General features: G+C 39.3%; 1 protein-coding gene across 1 annotated transcript; it reads right to left on the minus strand.

Moving 5' to 3' along the window:
• Positions 1-2,694: 2,694 nt before the first annotated feature.
• LOC141148249 (serine protease 33-like) lies at positions 2,695-26,017 on the minus strand. Its single transcript, XM_073635515.1, has 5 exons — positions 25,887-26,017; positions 18,162-18,357; positions 10,055-10,326; positions 6,407-6,564; positions 2,695-3,392 (listed from the first exon to the last, which is right to left on the minus strand). The coding sequence occupies exons 1-5, from the start codon at positions 25,945-25,947 to the stop codon at positions 3,024-3,026; spliced, it is 1,056 nt and encodes a 351-aa protein (XP_073491616.1). The 5' UTR covers positions 25,948-26,017; the 3' UTR covers positions 2,695-3,023.
• Positions 26,018-26,373: the final 356 nt, after the last annotated feature.

The following is a 26,373-nucleotide window of genomic DNA, read 5'->3' on the forward strand; positions in this document are numbered from 1 at the left end:
AAACTGATACATTTATTTCCTGCGACGCTATTTATATAACTTACCTTTTAGAATGCCCTTGTGGCAAACAATATGTAGATCGCATTACTTGGGAATCAAGGATTAGGTTGAATGAACATATCAATAACATTTGAAAAAGTTTCAAAGCTCATCATTTATCTCTATATTTTAGATGTTTCCACAAAATGACAGCACAGGTCCAACATTTGTGGATTTGACAGAGTGTTTAGGCATTGGAAAGCGGGGGGGGGGGGATTTAATCAGGGAAATCTCAAGGAATGAGGCCTTCTGGGTATATTAGTTTCACACTTTGGGTTCCAATGGGCTCAGTATTTATCAAGGCCAATAGAATTGTATGCATGCCATTTATATGTATTTATCCTTGAATGGGAGATGGGATAGTTAGTGGTATTTGTATCAAACATTTTGTTTGGATTGTTTAGAAATATATTTAAGAAAAAAAAAAGATAGGGTGTGAGGCTTTGACTAAGTTGCTCTACTTAACCAGAGGAGAGAAGTGAGGTTGGTGAATTGGCTGTGCTTTCTGGAAGAAGTATATTGATCACAGAACTGGTTAAACAGATCATAAATGCTGTTACAGGTAAGTCAGTTCACATATCCATATTTCAATTTAGTATTTAGTCACCTGACAGACGTTTAGCTTTAAGGCAAGCCATAGATGTTGTGATTTTCTTTCCCACAACCATAGATGTATCAAATCTCGGCCGGTTCAGCAAATTTGATCCAATTAATGGCCGGCTTAACACACACGGATAAGATTATAAGGCTGGTCACCACTACAGGTAGAGAAAAAATAATTCAAAAGTCTACAGATTTTTTTAGACGTCTCATTTGGAAGAGTTGGCAATGGCAGGTATTATTTTCTAGACTAGCTGGAAGGACAGTTACTGGTTACAAATAAAAGGGCAGTTGGTAATCCCCTCTGTTTTCCTTTGCCTTTAGATGCTTCAAAAAGAGAATCGCACTACCTCTCCCGGAGCTATCCCCCACATTCTTTTCCTTTTTCTTTCTCTTTCTTCTCTTTCCTCTTCCCTTTCTGTCTCCATTCCCACCTCCATTCTTGGTACTTATTCTGGTTTCTACCTGTTTTATAAGCAATTACCCGCTTCAGCTATTTTGGTGCATGTCTGTTGTGCAAACACTAAAGTACCAGTTGGTTTATTTGTACTCATAGGCAGACATCTGCGATTTTTACTAGCAATTCCTAATGATTATGACTGAATGGCTCCTTATTTCTCCTTTTACTGATGTACCAGTTGGTTGTTGTCCTTTTTGGTAACTTATGTTTAAAACCCATAAAACTCTTTGACAAGAAACAAATAAAAGGGCAGGATAGCAGCTATAACCAAGATGGCCCAGTTGAGGAGTCCGATGCTTCCTCCATTCCTCCTGTGTAATTGAAGCAGATGACGTCTTTTCCACATTTCAGGGTTGGTGGAGGGATTTCTGGCTCAACATTAAATGTTGAGCGCTAGTAGGTGTTTATTTGATTGTGGTAGGCCATCACCTGGGAGTATAGCTACTCTATGGATATCAGGCTGTCTCAGGCTCTCACAGGCAGTGTAACTGGGAGTTTTCTGTGATACCTTTGAATTTTGCAGCATAGGGTTTGCTCCTTCCTCATGCTGTTGCCCTCATTTGGATGAAATACTCAGATTCCAGTTGTCTCTCAAATATTCAATAATTACCCCTGTGTATTTCCTTTGATAAACTCTGTGGGTAGGACACACACACGTAGGACATCCAAGGTTAAAGGTGATTTATTCTTTCAAAGCAAAATACATCTTTGCACACAGGTACTGACTACCTGTTCCAATCTTTCTTTTCCTCGCTCAGCTAATGTAACTCCAGTGCTGGCAGAAAAGGGTCAAGGGAGGGGCAAACGAGGATGCTGTGCAGCCACCTGATGTCCTCCTTATCAGCCAATGTAATTGGTTGTTAGGAGGCAACCGAAGAGAAGGTTGTAATGGTGCACAATGAAAATCGGTGGCTTTCTGTAACTAAAAGGCAGGCTTTATCCACCCTCTGGTTTGTATACAATTTTTGGGCAATTTTTAGTAATTTTGCCAAGGCACCCCTGAAGAAACTTGAAGTCACCCCAAGGTGCCTGGGCACCCTGGTTGAAAAAGGCTGGCTTAGATAACATTGTACTCTTCTACATCTCTATGAAAATGAAATACCGTGTGGACACTGAACACCTGCAGTGGTGGGGTTCACTTATCCCTCAGTGGCTGGAGAAGCGGGTGCATGGTGCCCCCTCCTTGTTGGTCTTTCTATGATATTTGGCAGCAAAGGATAAGCATTTCCTTTTAATCATTGATGCGATTTTGTGTTTCTATCCTCTTACTCTCAACAGATAACTATTTTTTGACCAAATAACTACTCCTGAAGAAGAAAAAGCTATATATCGTTAAATTCGAAACGTGTTGGGATCTTTTTTGGCCCTCATCATATCTGTATGTTGACTGTCAGAAATGATTCTCTATCATTGAATTGCATCTAATTTTTAACTTTTATATGGAAAATGTTTTAATTTATACCAATAAAAATACACTTTTTATACATTCTTTGAAATGTGCACGCCCTAAAAAGTCCTATTTAGAGGGTTTGTTGCTATTATATCACCAGAGTGTATATTCTGTGGTAAAATGGTTCAGCAGAGCATTATTCCTTACATTTCCAAATTGATACCCATATAACTTAGACCCCAGAACTTTTCCTAAGACATTTAAATCACCACATCAAAAACGTTTAAAGGTCTAACATTGTAAGGAAAAAGAAAACAAGTATATCCCTACAGTGCAGAACCCCAAGTTACTTATACCCACTAATGAAATCAAACATAAAGTGTACATTTTTGGCTATCACTACTTTCATTTGGAAATTGCTACAGTGTATCATTGATAAAAAAAAAATATCCAACCATCAATCAGCTTCCATAAATAAAACAATCCATTTTATTTTTACACATTATCAAGTTGTGCTTGAATATTTATCTTACTCTAGTAGGCACTCTGTGGTCTATTAAACCCTTCATTGCAGTCTACTGATTGTATAGGTGGACAGTAACTGGTTATAGATAAAAAGAAGAGTAAAGCAGCTATAATCAGGATGGTCCAGTGAAGTTGGGAGTGATGGGTGCTTCCACCATTGCTGTTGAAGTCTCCTCCACATTTCAGTGTTGGTGGGGGAATATCTCGGACATCACTGAATGTTTGATTTAGGTGGGATATGATCCAATTTTGGTAGGCAGTCACTTGGGTGTACACCCCAGGGTAATATGGTTCAGCACAGCCAATGCCCCAGCTTACGATTCCAACCTGGTACCAGACTCCTCGGACCTTACACACCAGAGGTCCTCCTGAGTCACCCTGGAAGAAAGCAACAACCATTAGCTGCTCCAATGTCTACATTCAGGTATCAGCTGCTTCTTCAAAATAATTCCAAATTTTTCATTCAATTTTTCTATTTCCTTAAATTTGCAATTATAATAACTAGTCTAGTGCCTAAAGTACAGTACATCTAAAAACAAATCTGAAAGACTATAAATGAGTTTATGTGGTCACTTGCATACTGCTACAATGGTGGCCACACATGCTCTGATGAGGTACTTTGGTTGTAAATATGATTGTATTTTGATCGATTAGATTATGAGATTACATGGTGGAAACTGAGAGGAAATTGATAGCTCACGATCATAAGTTACAGCCGTACCCTATAAATTGAAATCCTACGATCAAATGGGCTGTCGACTAAAGATTGATTATTCCTATTGGAAGTAATTGATCAGAAAATAAATCTATCATTTATCAAAGCATGTATGGCCCCCACAAGAGTGAGCTTTTTGTACTGACGCAAGATTGGGAGTGAGCATGTACTGAGATAATCACTTAAAAGCCCTGAAAAAGGGGGGTTATGTGAACCTCCTCCCAGTGTGTTTGCTTTCAACAGATAATAAAACAATAATCATTTACAGCTAACTGTCTTATTTATTTGTTATATGGTTGCATAGTTAGTCAACTGGATAAAGTCCATCAAGTTTACCCAATGGAAAAACAAAATAAATTAATGGAAAACGTCCACATGCAGAACCCAATATTCACAGTTGATCCAGAATGCAAAACAAAAAACTTTATAAAGCATTGTCCAATTTTTTTCCAATTCCTCCTTGGCCGCCTAAGGCAATCAGATATTCCGTGTATGAACAATATCTGGTGTTAGCCAGATATATTATGTGCATCTAGGAATGCATCCTGATTTTTTTTTTAACAATCAACTTTACTGCTTAGAGCTAGTTGTTGGGAGAGTCTATTCCATATTGTCACAGCTCTTACTGTGAAGAAGCCTTTCTGTATAAGGGGGGTTAAACATCTTTTCCCCCAAATGCAAAGAGTACCCCCTTGTTCTTTTGAATTGACCGTAAAGTGAATACATTTTCCAAGTTCACTATATGGACCACTAAAATACTTATACATGGTGATTATATGCCCCCTTATGTATTTATACATGGTAATCATATCCCCCCTTATGTATTTATACATGGTGATCATATCCCCCCTTATGTATTTATACATGGTGATCATATCCCCCCCTTATGTATTATTTATACATGGTGATCATATCCCCCTTATGTATTTATACATGGTGATCATATCCCCCCTTATGTATTTATACATGGTGATCATATCCCCCCTTATGTATTATTTATACATGGATATCATATCCCCCTTATGTATTTATACATGGAGATCATATCCCCCCTTATATATTTATACATGGTGAGCATATCCCCCCTTATGTATTTATACATGGTGAGCATATCCCCCCTTATGTATTTATACATGGAGATCATATCCCCCCTTATGTATTTATACATGGAGATCATATCCCCCTTATGTATTTATACATGGTAATCATACCCCCCCCTTATGTATTTATACATGGTGATCATATCCCCTCTTATGTATTTATACATGGTGAATGGTGATCAAATCCCCTCTTAATCTCCTCTTCTCAAGAGAGAATAAATTCAGTTCCTCTAATCTTTCCTAGATATGTGCACACTGAAATATTTCGTTTTGGAATTTCGGGTTCTTCCGAAAAATAAATTTATTTAGTTACTCCTGAAATTTGTTTTTATTTATTTAGTTCCGTTAAAAAATGCATTCGTCTGAAAATCTGAATTAAGGTCGAATCTGTCAATTGAAGGCTTATGGTGTCTGTCGGATGTTCTAAGAAGATTCGACGAAGCAACCAAACTGTACGATGCTGCGATCGTACATTTCCGGCTGAATGCTCCGCCCACAAGCTATAGAAGAATTCTAATGTTGTTTGACTAGTAATAATTATAATTATTTATAATTATTACTAGTCAAACAACATTACAATTCTTCTATAGCCTAGGCTCGGAGCGTTTGACCGTAAATGTCCTCTTGCGGCGATCGTATGTTTTTAGCTGCTTCGTTGAATCTTCATGTCAAACTGTATTATGCATATTTTTGATCGTATGGACTCCAGGCAGTTCGACCCCATGGAGGTTGCTGGCCCTTCTATGGAGGAAGCAGCAGCACCACCAGTCAGCAAATAACATTCATCATCATTTTACTTCCCCCACCCGTTACAGCAGTGACCACTAACAGCTCCTTTACTATCGTCTCTATAATGTTGAATCCTTTCTCTCTGTGTCGAATAATCTTGGACTAATAGAGTTAGGTTGGGCACATTCGACAGCAGGTTCGATAGACACAGATCGCTATTGCTACCGTCATGTCACATCTTCTATCTATTTCGAACTGTTGTCGCAACGATACGAAAATATAATGGATTAGAAAATAAAGATTTTTTTTCTATTTTGCATCTTTCAGCTTTAGGATTCTGCACGTTCGTTTTGTTAAAACGTACACGAAAATCCCCGAAATTCGGACAATAACGAATACACATGTCTAATCTTTCCTCATAACTGAGCTCCCCCATGCCTCTTATCAGTTTGGTTGCCCTTCTCTGCACTTTCTCCATTTCCCCAATATCCTTTTTTTGAACTGGTGCCCAAAACTGAACTGTATATTCCATATTCTTTGTATAGATGGTCTCTCTCTCTCTCGCTCTCTCCCTCTCTCTCTCTCTCTCTCTCTCTCTCTCTCTCTCTCTTGTATCTATACCACCTTTAATGCAAGTAATTTCCTTGCTTTAGAAAGCAAAATACTTTTAGGAGTCCTCAATTAAAACATGTCAGGAATTATAACACACCCCCATTCCATCTACACCTAAAGATAAACGTTTAGCTTAATTTATCAATAACTGATGTCATGCATTGCTTCTCTCTCATATTAGAAGATTTGGACCTTGGACGGGGGAGCTGTGCCTTAATGCTAATGGCGTCACTCACCAGGCAGGCATCCTTCTGTCCATTTCTGTAGCCAGCACAAATCCTATCATAGTGGATGGGTATGCTGGATCCCATGCTGTTGTATATTTCTGTGCATGTATTATGGTCAATAAGTGGAACCATGACCTCTTGGAGGGTCCCATTTACAGGTGGGGTCCCTGGTGATGAACGTAGACAACAAGAAGATCACAAATGTATCAGTTACAAAAGTCCATAAAGCCATGAAAAATTGGGGTGTATAGCAGTAGAGCATTTGATTGGAGATTAAACGGTTGCCAGCTCAAATGTGGGTGCTCCCTGTTGGTGTAGTCATTCTGGTTTTGAATGATGGCCTGCAAACATCTTTTCAGGAAGAGAAAAAAAAATAGAAATAGAAATAAAAAGAAAAAAGTTTGTCAAACAGTGTGGGAGTGTAACTTAGTGGTTGAGCATTCGACTGCAGGTTGAGCGGCACCTAAATATGGGTGTCCCTGTAATTCATCGGCCTTGTTTTTGTCTGCAAGAAAGGGTGATAGCCTTTGATTTTCAAATGACAAGCTTTCAAACCCATTTGCTTGAAGAGTATATTCAAAAAGAAGAAAAATAAAAGGGCAGAAAATGCAGAGGATGACATGGGGGTAGAGTAATCAAGTGAAACCCACGCAACTTGGTGGAGAGAAAGTGCTGCTAGCCCAAAATATGATTAATTTGAAAAATTGTTCCCAAGGGTCTATAAGCAGCTAGAAAAAAAAAATTGGACTGAATAGATTATATAAAAAAAAGTTCTTTATTACATACAAATATATGAAAAAAAACATGCATTAAAAACTGCATGAGCTCTGGTATGCATAGCATCCAAACATGAGATGTCAATATTGCAAATACCAAAAAAGAGTTTCTTAACACTAAATGCTATTGCTCACAGAAGAGCCACGACGCGCTTCGATCATATATCACAAAACATATCAAGGATATGAAAAATATAAAGAAAACCCTGTGCTATGGCTGGATAACACCATATATATATATATATATATATAAAACAGCTGCTCCCCACAAAGTGCAATGTATTTGTGGCGCATGGGTTGTATGTGAAAAAAGAGGGCACTAAATGAAAAAAATATACTCTATATACTATGGTTAAATAGCATAAACATAAAGTGCAATAGCGCTGAGCAAACAACAATAGGTAATAAAGTGCTTGAAAAACATCAAAGTGAACAAAACATGAAAGTGAATAAGTCTGTGACTATATATAGCAATTGGATCACTAGTATCACAAAGAACGTCCATAAACGATGCAAAATTATTCAGACCCTTAAACCATCACCATGGAAACCGATTTGTGGAGGAACACACCCGGTGAGTAAGGGTAAGTAGCCTATCACCGAATCACCATGACCCCTTTAACTAAAAAGACAGGTCAGGTGAAGCTTGGTTTTTAGTTTGGAATGCTGGAGTCAATAGGACAAGCCTGTGAAACACTCCTCCTCGTGGTTGATCATAAAAAGATGACAAGCCCATAGTATAATTCCGTTTAATAAAAAATCAAGTTTAAAAAAAGAACAGCCAAATGGCCTCTTATTTTAGGTGGTGCCTTGCCTTGACAGTAAAGGAAGACCACATAGTATTATAAACCAGGTAGGGTGGTGCAACAGCCGTCTCGCTCATGCTGGAAGGGCATGCGTTCCACCGCCTGGAAGCTGGAAGTAGCCAGAGGTAAACACGTGACTGGGATAAGCCTCTGCAAAAATCATGAGATGTTCCTATCCAAACATGAGATGTCAATATTGCAAATAGCAAAAAAGGGTTTCTTAATACTAAATGCTATTACTCACAGAAGAGCCCCAACGTGTTTCGATCATATATCACAAAACATATCAGGGATATGGAATTCCAATTGGATGATGTGTCCATATATGTACACTTCTTCATTTAGAATGCCATAACCTTGATATGTTTTTCCCCCTGATGAAGATCAGAACAATATACGATCGAAACGCGTTGGAGCTCTTCTGTGAGTAATAGCATTTAGTGTTAAGAAATTCTTTTTTGCTATTTGCAATATTGACATCTCATGTTTGGATACCATGCATACCAGAGCTCATGCAGTTTTTAATTCATGTGTTTTTTCATATATTTGTATGCAATAAATAACTTTTTTATATATATTCTTTTCAGTCCAATTTTTTTTTAGCTGTCTATATTCCCTTGGGAGCAATTCTTCAAATTAGACATGCGGTAGAGTTCCCCAATTTAAATCTGGGTGCCCCCTTGAAGACTTCAGCTTCCTTTATTCATGCAAGAAAAGTTCACAATTTTGAACAGTACTCTCCAAAGTACTTGAAGAAAAGATAACAACAATAGACAATGAAAGAAAAAAGTTTCCAAACCTTTGCTTCTCAAATGGTGCACTCCAAAAGACTTTATAAAATAAAAGTTATGAACATCTTCTCAGGTAGAGCGATATTAAACAGAAAAAAATAAAGAATGCTAAAAAAATTGGAAAAAAAGTGGTGGTATAGTTCCCAATTTTTGATTATCAGGTGGTGAACCCCAAAACACTTATCAACTTACCAAAAAAAGTTATCAAAATATAAAATAAACATTTTGTCGCAACACAGCAGATCAAGTGGTTGCTAGCTCAAATTCAGGTTCCAACATGTAAAAGCATCATCCCTGATAGTTTTATAATGATGTCTGGAAACGTCTTTTCAGGAAGAGCATTATGAAAGAGAAAAAAAAATAAAACGTGTAAAAAAAAGATTTTGGAAAAAAAGTTGTGGTACAGCTAAGTTGGCAAGCATTGAACTACAGATCAATAGGTCCCTGGTTCAAATGTGCATGCCCCCTGAAAAACATCATACTCATTTGTGTCTGCAAGGATAAGGTTGCATCTGTTGATTTTCGAATGATGGTCTCCAAACGTCTTTTAACTAGTTAAGGACCGGAAGGATTTGCCCCCTTAATGACCAGGCCATTTTTTGCGATAGGGCACTGCGTCGCTTTAACTGACAATTGCTCGGTCGTGCGACGTTGCATCCAAACAAAATTGATATCATTTTTTTCCCACAAATAGAGCTTTCTATTGGTGGTATTTGATCACTTCTGAGGTTTTTTTTTGCCTATAAACAAAAAAAGACCGACAATTTTGAAAAAAAAACAGTTTTGGCCAATCTGTATTCTTCTAAATATTTGTGGTAAAAAAATCCCAATAAGCTTATATTGATTGGTTTGCGCAAAAGTTATAGCGTCTACAAAATAGGGGGATAGATTTATTACAGCGATCAGAGCTACTGATTACTGTATAAATGTCACTGGCAGGGAAGGGGTTAACACTAGGGGGCGATCAAGGGGTTAACTGTGTGTTCCCTCAGTGTGTTCTAACTGTAGGGGGGATGGGCTCACTAGAGCATGACAGAGATCACTGCTCCCTATCACCGGCACCCCACAATCCCACAAACCCCACCAGCACCAGGATTTTCATGATTGTGTCATCTCTAAACCAGCATATCAGGAAGTAGATGGTGACTCTGGATGATGCCTAAACAAACCCCTAAACAAAGATAATGCAATTCTTCTGGAGAGAAAAGCAGGTGAAGGAATTGTCATGGCTCCTTAGCATGGAAAATGAGTGAAATCACATTGCTAATTGTTCCTTATACTCACCATCAAAAGATATATCACCCCAACCAGTCACCCAGCACTCTGCGCCACAGGGGAAGGTGGCTGAGGAAGATGGTAGACAGATTGGCTTGATGTACTGAGTATAGTTGACAGCCATGGCCAGCCGTACTAAGGCGATGTCTCCGATGTCACCAGTGCTTACAAAATTGTCATTAACAATGATAGTCCGTACATTGGCAATAACTGTATGCGGGCTGTCCACATCCAGCCTGTACAGGCCCAAATACACTTCATATTCCCATATCTCATCAGGACTGTAAAAAGAAAACGGTACAGAAAATTTTACGATGAGATGCTATCTGCTTGTGTAGACAGTGCAGTATTCCATTTTCCAATGTTGTATTCCAAAGTTATACACCCCTCTTCTCCATACCATCACATCCTTATACTCACATGTTTAACCCCCTGTCATTGCCTAGAGCCATTTTCTTTGGGTACCCTCAGGCTTGGAAACCATAGTTGAGGACCACCAGTCCTTTGTGAGCCCCTCAGCAAAATGTTATAGAAATGAGTCAGCAGTCACTTTAAGTACATTTTCTCCAATGTTTTACTCAAGAATTGAAGTAGAAAGAAGGGAGGGCAATGGTAGTGCATCCTAAAGACAAAACCTGGGGTGCCTGGCAGACAGCTGTGGCTTAATTTTTTTGTGGGATGTCTAGGTAACTGATGCATGCAGGGGCCACTTCAACCATTTGGGCAAAAGGAGCAGCTGCCTCCATTCTAAAGGCTGGCAAGACTAAAGGCCATTTCGAGCCTTCGTTAGTAAATCTCCATTAGTTTGCAGGAACCTTGGAAGGTCAGGAAAAGCATTTTTAAGCATATGTAATATACTTCTCTGGTCACAAAAACTCAGATCCTAGCTCTCCGAGCACACATGCATTCAGACAGTCTGACACATCCTTTCAGAGCAAGAGTTGTTTAAACATGTTTACTCTGAAGGAGGAACATAAAAGCTGGCAATACAAGAAATTAATAAAAAGCTTTTCCTGCCATGTTGCCCACCCAATGACACTGTAGAAAGAAAGGGAAGTAGAGGGATACAGAAAAAATGGCAACCACCCCAACCTATTACTGGCCTTTGCATCAAGGAGCACATGGAGGGGCGACCCATGACAAAAAACAACAAACAAAAATTCCCAGCTCACTAACCAGCCACCCTGCAACAAACTGAATTTACCCTGTCTAACAATTCACATTAAGACCAAGGTGTTTAGTTTGCACACATTCGCAAAAACACACGCACAAGCTGCCGTGACCTTGTCACTGCACCCCAGTGTATTGCAGTCCTAACTCTAAATCCTTTTGAGAGTCTCCTGAGTTGAAGCGATACAACCTATGTTCAAACATTCTGGGATTTGCAGTTAAAGTCCCCCTCTTCTCTATCACGTAGCATCCTTTTTAGGTTGGGTAATAGAAATATATATGAAACAAAGGCCCACACATGAAATGTTTATCTTGAGCCCACCAATGCCTTCATGGTGCTTAATGCATGATACATGTACTAACATCAGCCACGTATCAGACATGTTCCCCCAAAAAGGCCACCTATTATACAAAATATAAAATCATACAGGTATACCTATTTGCATTAAAACCCTATACACCACATCTCTCCATTTTCCTAATTATATATGATGGAGATGTAGTGTTAAATACAAATATTCTGAGGACGTTTCAGCTCCCAGAGTGGAACATTGCATATTGCACCCTATTATTGAGTCCTCTTCGGTGAACCTCACATGGCCAAATCTTCATCTGGACATAATCGGTTGACTTGAAGCTAATTCCTATAGGAGATCGATAATTTGAGGACATTGATACTCACCCTTTTGTTACTGACCCTGACAATTGGATGGACCGGTGGAAACATTATCATATAACAATGGAGTTGGGGTATACCCTGCCATGAGACCATGCTAATGTTTAAATTTGAAGGGATTTGTGAAGTTGAAAGTTCAGATGTGCAATGTACAGTATATAATTTTTGCTTTTGTATTGCCTTGTGTCCTTCACATAGGCATTGAGTAGGTAATGTCTATATTAATGTACGTTGATGCATTAAAATTTATACATGACATCTTTGTTGCACTAAAAAGTTTGGATGCCTAGAATGGCATATAGTTAGTGCCACCACCTGTGCCAAAATCAGGAATATCAATAGGAAGTTAAGGAGGTGTGGAGAGTGGGGTTTTAAGGGGCCAAGGTATACAGTACCTGTATATTTTTATATTTTGTATAATCAAGTTTCTTTTTGAGAGAACGTGGCTGATGTTAGTACATGTTTTATGCTTTAGGTTAATGTTATATACATTAACCTTTACACGCACATAAACTTTAATGGCATCCCACTCTTATAGGGCTACACACGGTCGGACTTTGTTCGGGCATTCTGACAACAAAATCCTATTATTTTTTCCGACGGATGTTGGCTCAAGCTTGTCTTGCATACACACGGTCACACAAAGTTGTCGGAAAATCCGATCATTCTGAATGCGGTGTGTAGGCTCCATCACACATTTTCCATCGGATTTTCTGACACACAAAGTTTGAGAGCAGGCTATAAAATTTTCCGACAACAAAATCCGTTGTCGGAATTTCCGATCGTGTGTACACAAATCCGACGCACAAAGTGCCACGCATGCTCAGAATAAATAAAGAGATGAAAGCTATTGGCTACTGCCCCGTTTATAGTACCAACGTATGTGTTTTACGTCACCGCATTCAGAACGATTGGATTTTCCGACAACTTTGTGTGACCGTGTGTATGCAAGACAAGTTTGAGCCAACATCCGTCGGAAAAAATCCTAGGATTTTGTTGTCGGAATGTCCGATCAATGTCCGATCGTGTGTACGGGGCATAAGACTGTGGTGCCATTAAAGTTCATGTGCGTGTAAATGTGCAGACGTGACAATACTTTTGGTACTATATGTTGTAATATGTTCACCGATTTATGTGGGACATTGTTGTGTGTATGTACACATGCAGTCAATATTGACCAGGCCAGAATTCAATTGACTGGTTGATTTGTCCAACTGAATTTTAACATATCAAGGGGACTCTTTAATGTGTTAATCTCATGCAAGTCTACCTAGGTGTGTGAGGTGAGGTATGGTCTGGAAACCTAATTGAACATTTCAAAGGGTACATTGTTTAAAGGACCATAGTAGAAGTATTTATTGATGGTAATTAGACTTGACGAGGTAACAATAAGATCAAAGAGTATTTTGGGTTGACCTAGCAGAAACTCCCTCCTAGTGGACTAGTATTTGATGGAGGACATTCAAGCTGGCATTGAGTGTTTTTTGGAAGAGTGGGGCTAGTCTGTGTGTAGGGGAGGCTTGTCTGTGCATGGCTGGGAAGACTGAATAATATGGGTCTCTGAATTATATTTCCTCTGTCGGATTTCTTTGTCATCTGTGGACTTTGGACTTTGTTCTGTGTTGGAAGTCAATAAAGTGCATCTCTCTGGAAGAATTGGGTTGCTGCGGAAGAGTACTTACATCATCATCATTATAATAATACTTACTTATTAATCATCTATAATAACCCAATATAATATTAATTATATACTAAATCACTACACTGGTGCCGTGACCCGGATCGGTTCTAACTACTAGAACTGACCCATAAATCAAACAACAAAAAATATCATTACGATTTAAGGTACTGGATGCTTTACAATGGCTCATATAAAATATGAAGTTGAAACTGGTTACATCTCTCTTCGCCAGCCTCTAAAATATCCCCATGAAACAGTTATTAGATAATATAACTTTTAGACCATGACTGGAAAAGGATTTGGTAAACGTCAGTGGCCCATATAGCTGTTAGGCCTTATTATATCACATCAAGATCTTGAATATTGCGCAAAGACGAGCTGATGTCACAGTCCATTCTTCGGTCTGACTTCATCACATCTCTCACCATCTCACTGAAAGTAAACTTGGTATGCTCTGGGAACTCCAATCCACATAAGTCCAGGATTTTTTCCATCTCCAGGCTCAAGCTTTCCATTTTTAAAGATACTTTTACGCAAACACTCTACTTTCATCTTTACAGTAAGAAGAGCTATCAATGTACCAGCACTCACTTTCAAGGTCAAAAAGTTTGGATATGGCAGTAAGAACTGTGCTTCAAACTATTTTCTTGCACTTGACATTCATGAGTCCATCTTGCAAGCATTTTACAATTCACATCTGCTTCTTTCCATTTCCACAATTTGAACAAAGATGACCGGGTTGTGTACCTGTCAAGTACCAGAATTTGTTGATTGCCAGCCACAATTTGCTTTTGTAATTTGCTGTAGGCCGACCCCCCATTGTCTTCAATAAAGCAGTTACTTGGATCATTCAGTCCATAATTACACTTGAATGGTATACCAACATATACATATACCCCCACACGATGGTTCAGATAGAGTCAGCTTCACATCAGTGTTTATCAGATCTTCTGTCCAGACAAAGCGGCAGTGGAAATTCTTGCCAGTATCTTCACCATGAAAGGTAGAAAGGTCTTTTTCATCCATATATGTCATAGCCTTTAGCATATTATAAACAACTGAATCAACAAAGTTTCAAATCATGACTAGAGTGATGAATTTCACTCACCCCTCTTATAAATTTAGGAAAACCACCCAACATACTAAAATTTATGCTATGCCAAGCCATTGTGCAGCATCTCACCTTAGATGTCAAATATATTGATCAATACACATTATGTAATATGTACAGATGTTATGAAAATCATTTTAGTTTTAAAATGCTTCTCTTTGGTTTTAAGATAAAGTTCAAGAAATAAAACATAAAGAAAATAAAAAAACGAAAAGCAAAATATATCAGGAAAAGGGAGAAAAATTAAAAAAATTAGGGCGTTGAAGAAAAAAGAAAAAAAGGTCCATTGCTTGATGAATTTCGAGAGAGTCCATGAATGCTTTATAATTCCATGTATAGTGATATATTGTCTATTCAGCATTTCTCCCATAATTCTCCACCACTATTCAATTTCAGACTTCTGCTATTCACATGCAAGCATCTTCAGACATCCCTGAAAAACAAAACTCTCCAACAAAACTAATTAGCAAGGTCCTTAAACATTGTTTGAAGTTAAAACAAAACACTATTTACACGTTTACAGTTTGGAGCTAATTCACCCCCACTGCTAGAGAAGTGTCATCTGCATTCAAAAACAGATCTGGAGAATATACATCTTGTACATTCATGACACCCTGTACCCCCTTCAACTGCTGTAATAATGTATCACGTTCCCCTCTCATCTTGTCATACTCAATTTTCAGCTGGTCATATTTATGTTTTAACTGAGAGAACGGTATCCAAGTCTTTGACCTTTTCTTATTATTATTTTGGTCAGCTCTGTTTTTCATATTAATATCACCTATGTTTGACCCGGAGTGTCCTCTCTGGGTGTTATCATAGGATATTATCTTCTGATCTTTATGCTCAGTATTTGTCCTAAACAATGTGGCTAAATCAATTTTGACAGCCTGCTCATTTGACTTTCTCCATAAATGGTCTGCTCTCAACAATATGTCTTTTAAATCATGAGGATTTGGGGTAACTAATAAAATATTTTGTTTGATATCTTCATGCAAAGCATCTAGAAACATACTCATATGTATCGAGCCACCACGCTCAAATGCAAGATTATTACCGACCAATAATTCCATAACAGTTGCTATCCTGTGTGACAATTCATAGGGAGATTCATTTTGCATTTGTTGGATCTTTCCATGAATAGTAACATCAGAACGTACACCATACAAAACACATAATAATTCCAGTAATATGTCCCTTGTTCTCAGAGGCTGAATACAGATCTGTTTAATTCTCATCCAAAGACCACTTCCTACAGAATGTTGCAAAACTCTTTCTAAGTCAGATGGGTTGAGATTGTACATATCTCTGACTTGCTGCACGTCACAAAACCATTTTAAAAATCTGTTTAAATCATGGTATGGAACCATTCCTATTTCTTTAAGAATTGCGTCTAATAATTTTGGTTTCAATGGCTTCATTACAAGCTGAACTTCACCTGTATTATTATTATTGTTATAAACTGTGGTGGTCACAGTGGGGGCAGCTGGTAATGAATTATCAGATTCAATAGGAGGTTCTGTTTGCTGCAGATTGCGGAATCCAAGATTTGATGCATATCTGCATTCCTGAGATCTCTTCTCTAATTCCATAATTCTTAATTTTAATCTCTCATTTTCCTCTGATAATTCATCACAACGTTTAGATTTCTCAAGTAAAGCTTCTCCAATCGTAACCGCATGCAATTTTAAATTTACTGTCTCGGTGTCTGATTGGTTTTGTAACCTCTCACAAACATTGTTGCTATTATCAACTGCCTTCTGTAACTGGGTAATTTCCTCAACCTTATTATTCAAAGAACTTTCCATTGTTAAACAGCAAGATAACAAGCCCTGTATAATACAACCTTTTCTTTTACTTTCTGAAATTTTGCTATCAAAAACATTTTTCTCTAAAAATTCCTTCATCATCGTCCACGTCTGCTTACATTTTTCTGGAATTTCATAAGGACCACCATGGCGCTTAATACATTTTAATACCCATCTGTTAACTTTATCAGAACTGACACTAGCTTCACACTGAGTAAGCATTTTGACTATATTACTAATAATTAAAAAAATATATATTTTACTCACCGCATTAGTTACTCCTTTGGCTTCCACTTCAGGTCTTCTGGTACACGACACAGTCCTTTTTTTGTTGTTGTTTCCGGTCTCCAGAGAATAATTCTGGGGTTCCCAACTTGTTTAAATTTGTAGATCAGACTCTCTTATGTCACAACCAGACATTCCAGACATTAGAGTCACAGCACAGCTCTTGGTTCTTCATCAGACTTCTGTCCACCTCACAGGATTGTTGTCACCACCGACTTCCGTTACTAAGTCCGAAAATGCTCTTCTGGTCACATGAACGGCACCAGTGTAGTGATTTGGTCTATATTAATGTATATATTCTGGGTGATATGATAATTAATAAGTACTCTTCCGCAGCAACCCAATTCTTCCAGAGAGATGCACTTTATTGACTTCCAACACAGAATAAAGTCCAAAGTCCACAGATGACAAAGAAATCCGACAGAGGAAATATAATTCAGAGACCCATATTATTCAGTCTTCCCAGCCATGCACAGACAAGCCTCCCCTACACACAGACTAGCCCCACTCTTCCAAAAAACACTCAATGCCAGCTTGAATGTCCTCCATCAAATACTAGTCCACTAGGAGGGAGTTTCTGCTAGGTCAACCCAAAATACTCTTTGATCTTATTGTTACCTCGTCAAGTCTAATTACCATCAATAAATACTTCTACTATGGTCCTTTAAACAATGTACCCTTTGAAATGTTCAATTAGGTTTCCAGACCATACCTCACCTCACACACCTAGGTAGACTTGCATGAGATTAACACATTAAAGAGTCCCCTTGATATGTTAAAATTCAGTTGGACAAATCAACCAGTCAATTGAATTCTGGCCTGGTCAATATTGACTGCATGTGTACATACACACAACAATGTCCCACATAAATCGGTGAACATATTACAACACTATAGTGTACATCAGCACACCTACAGACATCTCTAGGTTCCTGCTTTTCAGTTTCTGAGGTACATTTTGTATAGACTGTGCAGTTTTATGGGGTCCCTCTCGGACTTAAGTGCCCATTTATACGAGATGTGGTCAGGCAGATGTTGACACTCCCTCCTTTTGTAATGTAGACCTGGGCAGCTGAAAATCTCTAACAGTGCTCCTGGTTGGTAATATCCAAGAGATGTTGGGTAGCAAGCACCTCCTGGAAGCCCAGTACTAAGACAGTCAAAAATCTAGTTGTCCAATGTTCACTTTATGAGCGTTACATAATATTGACCATCCACTTTATATGTAACTTTGATGACCACTAGTGTCTACCCTCACTGATACATGTTTACTACTCCTAAATTGACCAGAGGCTTGTAAAATGTATATGATGAAAACAGCTCATCACAAAACAGAATTATTGGTCCTTGATGAAAATAAAAATAAACAATAATGTTATACTCACTCTTCAAAGCAATGTGTTGCAGTCAGTACCCACTCGGGTGAGATAAGGGAACCTCCACAGATATGTGATCCTTCATAGTGCAGACTGACTTGCCAGGGCCACTCCCCATCCAATGCATCCTTACCGCCAACTATCCGACTGGACACCGCAGAGGTACCGCACACTGAAAAATCTTCAATAGAGAACACCTTGCGGACTGTACAGAAACAAAAACAAAGAAACTGTGAAATAGAATGTATGTAAGTCATCCTAGAGGCTGCACATCTACAAGATCTCTCCATTACCGCTATAGGCCTATCCATTCAACATCAACTTAGTCTCTGCTTTTAGCAGCTATTTCCGGGTTTGTGAATGCCAGCTTCACATGTCGTTGGGCCTTATTACGTCACCACGGCACCTTGAAGCGCATGACATTGATGCCGGTGAGACACACGACGCCCTCCCACATTGGCGTATCATCCATTGAAACGCAGCCACTGATGCTGATTGGACGCATTACATTACTTCCCCTGGGTTTATCTATTTATTTATGTCATTGCACTTTCACGCTCGGGAGCAATTTATTTTTCTTTCAATTCACCTGTCTAACGTTTATTTGCATTTCGGACATTTAATGCGATGATTTTTAGCAACACACAGGACTGATTTGCTCATGGAATGTACGTTCTACCAGAAGCATTTCCGGGACAGCATTCCACAGGCCCCATAGTGAGGCATGGAACGCACGCGGAACGGCCATCTTTTTCAGTTACCGGAAGTAATACTGTTCACATGCTGAGCACATTGGGGAGTTGACTTTCATCTAGGAGGTCACATTGCCTATATAAACTTTGTTGGCTGCAGTGGGGGGGTCCCCCCAGACGATGTCCAAGGAGACAAAACACGTCGGGTAGGACCCCGCTGCCACCATTTTACTCATACAGCGCTGTTTTATCCATTCAAATTTGAGTTCATTTCTTTTTTTAATAAATTGTTTACATTTTTTATGGAATTACACTATGTGGCCTCTTTTGTTCCTTTCCATTTAACCGTTATGCAATTGGGGCATTACTCCTGAGGGACACACTGGTTCATGGATTATCGCAGGCCTTCCTCGCAACTTCCATAGAATTACATTGGCTGTTTTACCACACAAGCTTGTTTGACCCATCGAACATATGTTCCTTTGGGTTCAAACGTTCCGGTAAGCCTCCATAGTGTCGGTGGTGGTGCTTCTCTTACTTCATAATTTCACGTGCACATTGTCATGATTCACGGATGAAGTTGTTTTTTATGGGACTCACAATATTTCATTTTTGATGTCCTTCTTTTGATTTTGGTTTTAATTTTGATGATGCACTAGTTCTCATTGTATATGATGCACTGGTTTTTATTGTACATGTGATGTTGACATTTCACTTCTCATATTACGCTACAGTTTTCTGTTTTTCTATCCATTCAACATCAACTTAGTCATTATACAGAGGTAATACATAAATCATTTTATCCAGGAAAATAAGGCTTCTTTTTGGCGAAATAAATATTACAGTGTAAGCTCTTCTGATGCAGGCACTGGCTCGGTGTTCTTTGTACATCACTGTGGTAAATGTCAGAGCTATATAAATGTATTATAATAATAATAGTGTGTGATTCTATAAAATGCATGTAATACAATGCCCCAGTGTATGATTAAACCACATATAATATTTTCCAGCTGCTGGAACCCTTTATCCCCTTGATAAATACAAAAATGCTGAAAAAATACCAGTGCTTTATAAATTATTTAAACCCTTTATTAATAACCAACAAAATTTTAAATTCAGATTTTTTTTTTTAAATAGCAAATATTTTATATTTACCTGCTCTATGCAATGGTTTTACACACTTTAAAAGTTGGTCTAGGTATATAGATGACATGTTCATTATCAGGACATGTCCCAGGAAAAGGGATTCAAGATTTTGTTGGGGTTTTTGTATTTTGTTTTTCTCTAATTTCATTAATAAATGCATTTTTTTTCAATGCTGAAATTTTGTGTGCTGTCATTACCTTTCTAGATGTCAAGGGAAAGGCAGAGAAAGTCACCAGTACATTACATTTGACATCAAAATGACTGATAGGAACACCTTGCTAACATAACAGAGCACGTACCCTGAGAACCTAAAGAGTAGTCTACTGATTTTACGGTCCCTCAGGGTCATAAGTGTTTGCTATGTTTGCTAGTGCTACATTACAGGGGTTATCCAACAATGATCTGTCGTGTACCTGACTGTGGAGCCTGAGATAATGAAAGTGGCCTCTTGCACAATTTCTATCCAAGCACCCCTGGTAGTGGAGATAGGGACTGCTGGGACAGTGAAAGGGTGCAGGTTCCTGGAAGCTGTAGTAGCGAGCTGAAGCTTTGAGACACAGAAGGCCTTCCAGCGGTAGTTTGGAGTCTGGTCACAAGCCTTGTTCAGCAGCAGCCAGGCAGGCAGGTGCAGAATCAGGATCAGGTTCGAGGTCGAGAATAGGCAGAAGTCAGTAACGTGCTGGCGGTGGGGTACCAAATCAAGAAATGGAGACGTAGTCATAAATCCAAGCTGAGGTCGGTAACATAAGCAAGCAGCAGATACAACAGGCAGGGGTGATCCAAGAGAGGTGTCAGACGTAGCTGGGTCAGGAGGAACAAGGTTAGCAGACTTGGATTAGAATTTAGGAACAGAGGAACCAAAGCTAAAAACAATCCAGGGCTGAGGCCAGGCAGACTCTCAGTTTAAATAGGCTGCTGGACGCCAGAATCTGTGGATGCATACACCTACGCGTACGTGCACCAATGCGCATTTGCGCGGGCATTTTAGTCCTTTCTCGTCTTGGGCTGCTATGCTGATGGCTCTGCACATGCACATAAGAATGAGCACCTGCTGCACTAGATCTCTGACATGATCCTAGGTCATAAACTCCAATAAGCCATGTAAAGGACTTCAACATCTAAAACCACAACAGGACCACACAGAACATGCTTATTTTATAACAAAGTATCCTTTTTTCCAGGGAATGTTAGAAAAGCCTTCAATAAAAACAGTCACATCCTTGAAGCAGACACTGGGCAACCACCATTAAGTAGACAACCACCTCAAGTGGTATATTCTAAAAACAAATCACTTTGGGAGTTTTTTGGTACAGACTGATCATGGAAAGAAATATATTACCTCCTGGTTTTCTGGGAGAAAGGGATTCTGCAAATGTCACAGTTGTAATGTGTGCAGTGTCATGATCACTGGGGAAGCCCTTTACATCCCCACACTGGTTAAAAAAAAAAAGTTTATAAGGTTGAAAAAAAGACCCGACCCCATCCAGTTCATTCAATTCATAGTGTGAATGTCTGCATTATCATTATTCTCTACTCTCTTAATATAAAAGACATCTAAAAGTTTTTTTTGAAGTTGTTGACTCTCAGCTTAGTACAACTTCTTGAGAGAGGGAGTTCCACATTTTTACTGCTTTAACAGTAAAGAACCCTTTCACCAATCTAAGGTTGAACCTCCTTTCTTCTAACCTCAGATCCTGGTCACATGTCCTCTTCAAGGACCTTAGAGTAGACAGTTTATGGAGTTACTTTTGCTATACGGGTATTTGTACATTCTAATCACATCTTATAAGCACCTCTGCTTCAGAGTGAATAGTTGTAGCCCATGTCATTGATCCTCATAGCTGAGCTCCTCCATCCCCCATAGCTGAGCTCCTACTGTATATCTCCTTTATTCATTTTTTTGCCCTTCAGTAAACTCCTTCTAATTCAACAACGTCTTTCCTGAGGATTGGTGACCAAAACTGAACAGTAGGGATGGGCTTTATGTTCGGGTCGAACATGAGTTCGACTCAAACATTGGCTGTTCGCCCGTTCGCCGAACAGCGAACAATTTGGGGTGTTTGCGGCAAATTCGAACACCCTATAAAAGTCTATGTAAGAAATCAAAAGTGCTAATTTTAAAGGATTGAATGCATGGTATTGTTATAAAAAGTGTTTGGGGACCCAGATCCTGTCCCAGGGGACATGTATCAATGCAAAAAGAAGTTTCAAAAATGGCCATTTTTTCGGGAGCAGTGATTTTAATAATGCTTAAAGTGAAACAATAAAAGTGTAATATTCTTTTAAATTTCGTACCTGGGGGGTGTCTATAGTATGCCTGTAAAGGGGCGCATGTTTCCCGTGTTTAGAACAGTCTGCCAGCAAAATGGGGTTTCTAAAGGGAAAAAAAAGTCATTTAAAAGTGCTAGAGCTAGTGCCGGCTATAATGAATTGTCGGTCCGGCAATACACATAAAAGTTCATTGATAAAAACGGCATGGAATTTCCCCACAGGGGAACCCCGAACCAAAATTTAAAAAAAATGGCGTGGGGGTCCCCCTCAAGATCAATACCAGACCCTCAGGTCTGGTATGAATTTTAAGGGGAACCCCATGCCAAAATTTAAAAAAAATTGGCTTGGGGTTCCCCCAAAAATCCATACCAGACCCTTATCCGAGCATGCAACCTGGCAGGCCGCAGGAAAAGAGGGGGGAACGAGAGAGCGCCCCTCCTCCTGAACCATACCAGGCCACATGCCCTCAACATGGGGAGGGTGCTTTGGGGTAGCGCCCCACCAAAGCACCTTGTCCCTGTGTTGATGGGGAGAAGGGCCTCATCCCCACAACCCTTGCCCAGTGGTTGTGGGGGTCTGCGGGTGGGGAGCTTATCGGAATCTGGAAGCCCCCTTTAACAAGGGGACCCCCAGATCCCGGCCCCCCCTTTGTGAAATGGTAACAGGGTACAAATGTACCCCTACCATTTCACAAAAAATGTGTGAAAATGGTAAAAAAGACACTACACGCCTTGGGACAAGTCCTTTATTAAAAAAATAAAACTGTCCCATGGAGTCTTCTTCTTCTGCTTGCGCTCTGACGGACCGAAAAAAAAAAAGTGCTATTTCCATTTCCAGTACATCCTTCCTGAGGACTGGTGGCCAGAACTGGACAGCATACTCCAGGTGCAGCCGGACCAGAGTCTTGTAGAGTGGGAAAATTATTGTTTTATCTCTGGAGTTAATCCCCTTTTTAATTCATGCCAATTTTCTGTTTGCTTTGTTAGCAGCAGATTGGCATTTCATGCCATTGCTGAGCTTATCATCTACTAGGACCCCAAGGTCCTTTTCCATCCTAGATTCCCCCAGAGGTTCTCCCCCCTAGTGTATAGATTGCATTTATATTTTTGCCACCCAAATGCATTATTTTACATTTTTCCACAGTAAACCTCATTTGCCATGTAGTTGCCGCCCCATTAATTTGTTCAGATCTTCTTGCAAGGTTTCCACATCTTGGAGAGAAGTTATTGCCGTGCTTAGCTTAGTATCATCTGCAAATACAGAGATTGACCTGTTTACCTCATCCTCCAGGTCATTTATGAACAAATTCCGAGTACTCCCCATTTATCACCACCCTCTGAACTCGCCCTTGTAGCCAGTTTTCAATCCATGTACTCACCCTATGGTCCATGCTAACGGACCTTACTTTGTACAGTAAACATTTATGGGGAACTGTGTCAAATGCTTTTGCAAAATCCAGATACACCACATCTACGGGCCTTCCTTTATCTAGATGGCAGCTCACCTCCTCATAGAATGTTATTAGATTGGTTTGGCAAGAATGATTCTTCATGAATCCATGCTGATTACTGCTAATGATACCATTTTCCATTACTAAAGTCTTGTATATAGTCCCTTAGCATCACTCCAAAAGCTTGCATGCTATTGATGTTAGGCCAACTGGCCTGTAATTCCCAGGGATGTATTTTGGCCCTTTTTTAAATATTGGAGCGACATTGGCTTTTCTCCAAACAGCTGGTACCATTCCAGTCAGTAGACTGTCAGTAAAAATTGGGAACAATGGTCTGGCAATTACTTGACTGAGTTCCCTAAGGATCCTCGGGTGCAAGCCATCTGGTCCCAGTGAATTATTAATGTTAAGTTTTCCAAGTCTATTTGTAATTCTGCCCTGTTAGCCATGAGGGTGCTTTCTGTGATGTATCATGAGGATAAACACTGCAGTTTTGGTTACTGAAGCCCCTGATTCCCTCGTGAAGACTGAGGAGAAGAATAAATTCAATACCTTTGCCATCTCCCCATCCTTTGTAACCAGATTTTCTTCCTCATTCTTTATGGGGCCAATATGGTCTGTCCTCCCTTTTTTACTGTTTATATACTTAAAGAATTTTTTTGTTCTCCTCCGCTATGTGTCTTCCGTGTTCTTTCTTAGCCACGCTAATTGCACCCTTACATTTCATGTTGCATTCTTTGTAAAGTCTGAATGCAGCTGATGATCCCTCAGCCCAGTATTTTTTTAAGGCCTTCTCCTTTGCTTTTATATGCATTTTTACATTGGAGTTAAGCCATCCAGAACTTTTTTTTGCTCTTTTAAATTTATTTCCCAATGGATGCACTGGCTAATGCCTTTATTTAATATGCTCTTAAAGAAAACCCATCTCTCCTCCATGTTCTTTGTTCCTAAGATTTTATCCCAATTTATATCTTCTAGCAAGGTTCACAGTTTGAGGAAATTTTCTCTTTTGAAATGCAATCTCTTTGTATTCCCCTTATGTTTCCTATTTGTGTGATTTATACGAAAGCTAATTGACCTGTGATCGCTATTTTCTACATTGCCCCTTATTTCCACATCCGTGATCAGGTCTGTATTGTTGGTAATCAGTGGGTCTAGTAACACTTTGTTTCTAGTTGGTGCATCTACCATCTGACCCATGAAATTGTCCTGCAAGACAATTGGCAACTGGCGAGCCTTAGACAAATGTGCGGTTCTTTCCGCCCTGTCTGGATAATTAAAAGCCTCTCTGACCCTTTCCCCTGTAACCTTCCTAACTGTCACCCATCTACTCTTTTCTAGTGCCTGCACCTCTTTCTTTCATGTCTCCACCCGCCTCTGTGCTGGCCCCTGCCGGCACCTGCCAGGTACGTTCCTGGCTCTCCTTTAGTATAGAGGGACTTATTCAGAACCTGGGCTTCCAGGGAAACAATGTGCTTACATTTTACACAGCAGTATTCTCCCTCGATCAGATGATCAAGGAATGCATACATGTTGTACACCGAGTTGCATCTCCACACCCACTGGTCATCATACCTACTAATTTAATGAGGTACTCACAGATTTGGTAACAATTTGTATATCTAGCATAACATGTGTAGAGTCATCCAATGCCCTAGAAGGAATTTACACTAAACAAATAATATTGCATAGTGCAGAGAATGGTGTGTATGGTTCAATACTTCCTATAAACTGAATATTTCAGAAGGGTAAATATAAAACAAATGTTTTAATTCCATACCTGTTCATTAAATAGAGATTTTAATGACTACTGTGCTTAGGTCCTAATCACATTTTCCAAAATCTACCAATGGCATCCTTTCAGAAGACACATTTTATTCAAGAATTTGTGAAAAAGAAATCAAACTACTTTATCTAAGTGAGGATTGCAAAACATTTAGCCAAACTATGTGTTCATGGTGAGGAACACCATAATAATTTTCCCATTGAGTGTGTAGTATCCTCAAGTGTCCTTAGTTTAGTCCTTATCCTCAGGTTCAGTAAGTGAGAAGCCCCCCAGTATAAGTGGCTGTCCCATTCTTGCCAAAATGTTCCACTGTTTGTGTAGTAGCTCTCCATAACATTCTAGGTCTTTCCAGACAGGTGACATTGGTGGCTTATAAGTGACCTCCTTACCTGTAGCCATCATGATGAGTAGAGCGAGTGTTCCCATTCCTGACGAGTAGAGGATACTCATTTAAGATGTCTCTCTCTCTCTCCCTCTGATCTGTGAATAATATACTTTTCTGCCCCAGACTTTATATGTCCTCTGTCTTGAAAAAAGTGTGTTTAGGTTGAACAGCCTCTGATTTGCATACCATAAAGCACATTGTGCTCTCCACCTTGGATCCAACTGTTTGTGCCAAGTATTTCCCACAAACACTTTGATACTATAGTGTCATAGAGACCACAAAAACACTTGTGCTGAATTAAATGTATCAATATGTATCAATCTATAAACAGAAAGTCATACTTGCTACAAATAGATACTTCTAATACAGCACAAGTGTGTTATTGTGGTCTCTATGATACTATAGTATTCAATTGCTTGTGGAAAATAGTTGAACCTTGGATCTGAGATCCAGGGCATGATATGCTTTTATACATGTGTTTTTTTATATAA

The sequence above is a fragment of the Aquarana catesbeiana genome, linkage group LG06, assembly GCF_042186555.1.
Source record: "Aquarana catesbeiana isolate 2022-GZ linkage group LG06, ASM4218655v1, whole genome shotgun sequence".
NCBI lineage: Eukaryota > Metazoa > Chordata > Amphibia > Anura > Ranidae > Aquarana > Aquarana catesbeiana.

What these genes read in the sequence shown, in the direction of transcription:
- LOC141148249 (XM_073635515.1), bottom strand. Translation starts at nt 25,947, where the DNA reads ATGAGTATCCTCTACTCGTCAGGAATGGGAACACTCGCTCTACTCATC. An exon ending in ACTCATCATGATGGCTACAG is followed by an intron (nt 18,358 to 25,886) that starts GTAAGGAGGTCA and finishes GTTTCTGTACAG; the next exon opens with TCCGCAAGGTGTTCTCTATT. An exon ending in GACAGAAGGATGCCTGCCTG is followed by an intron (nt 3,393 to 6,406) that starts GTGAGTGACGCC and finishes GCTTTCTTCCAG; the next exon opens with GGTGACTCAGGAGGACCTCT.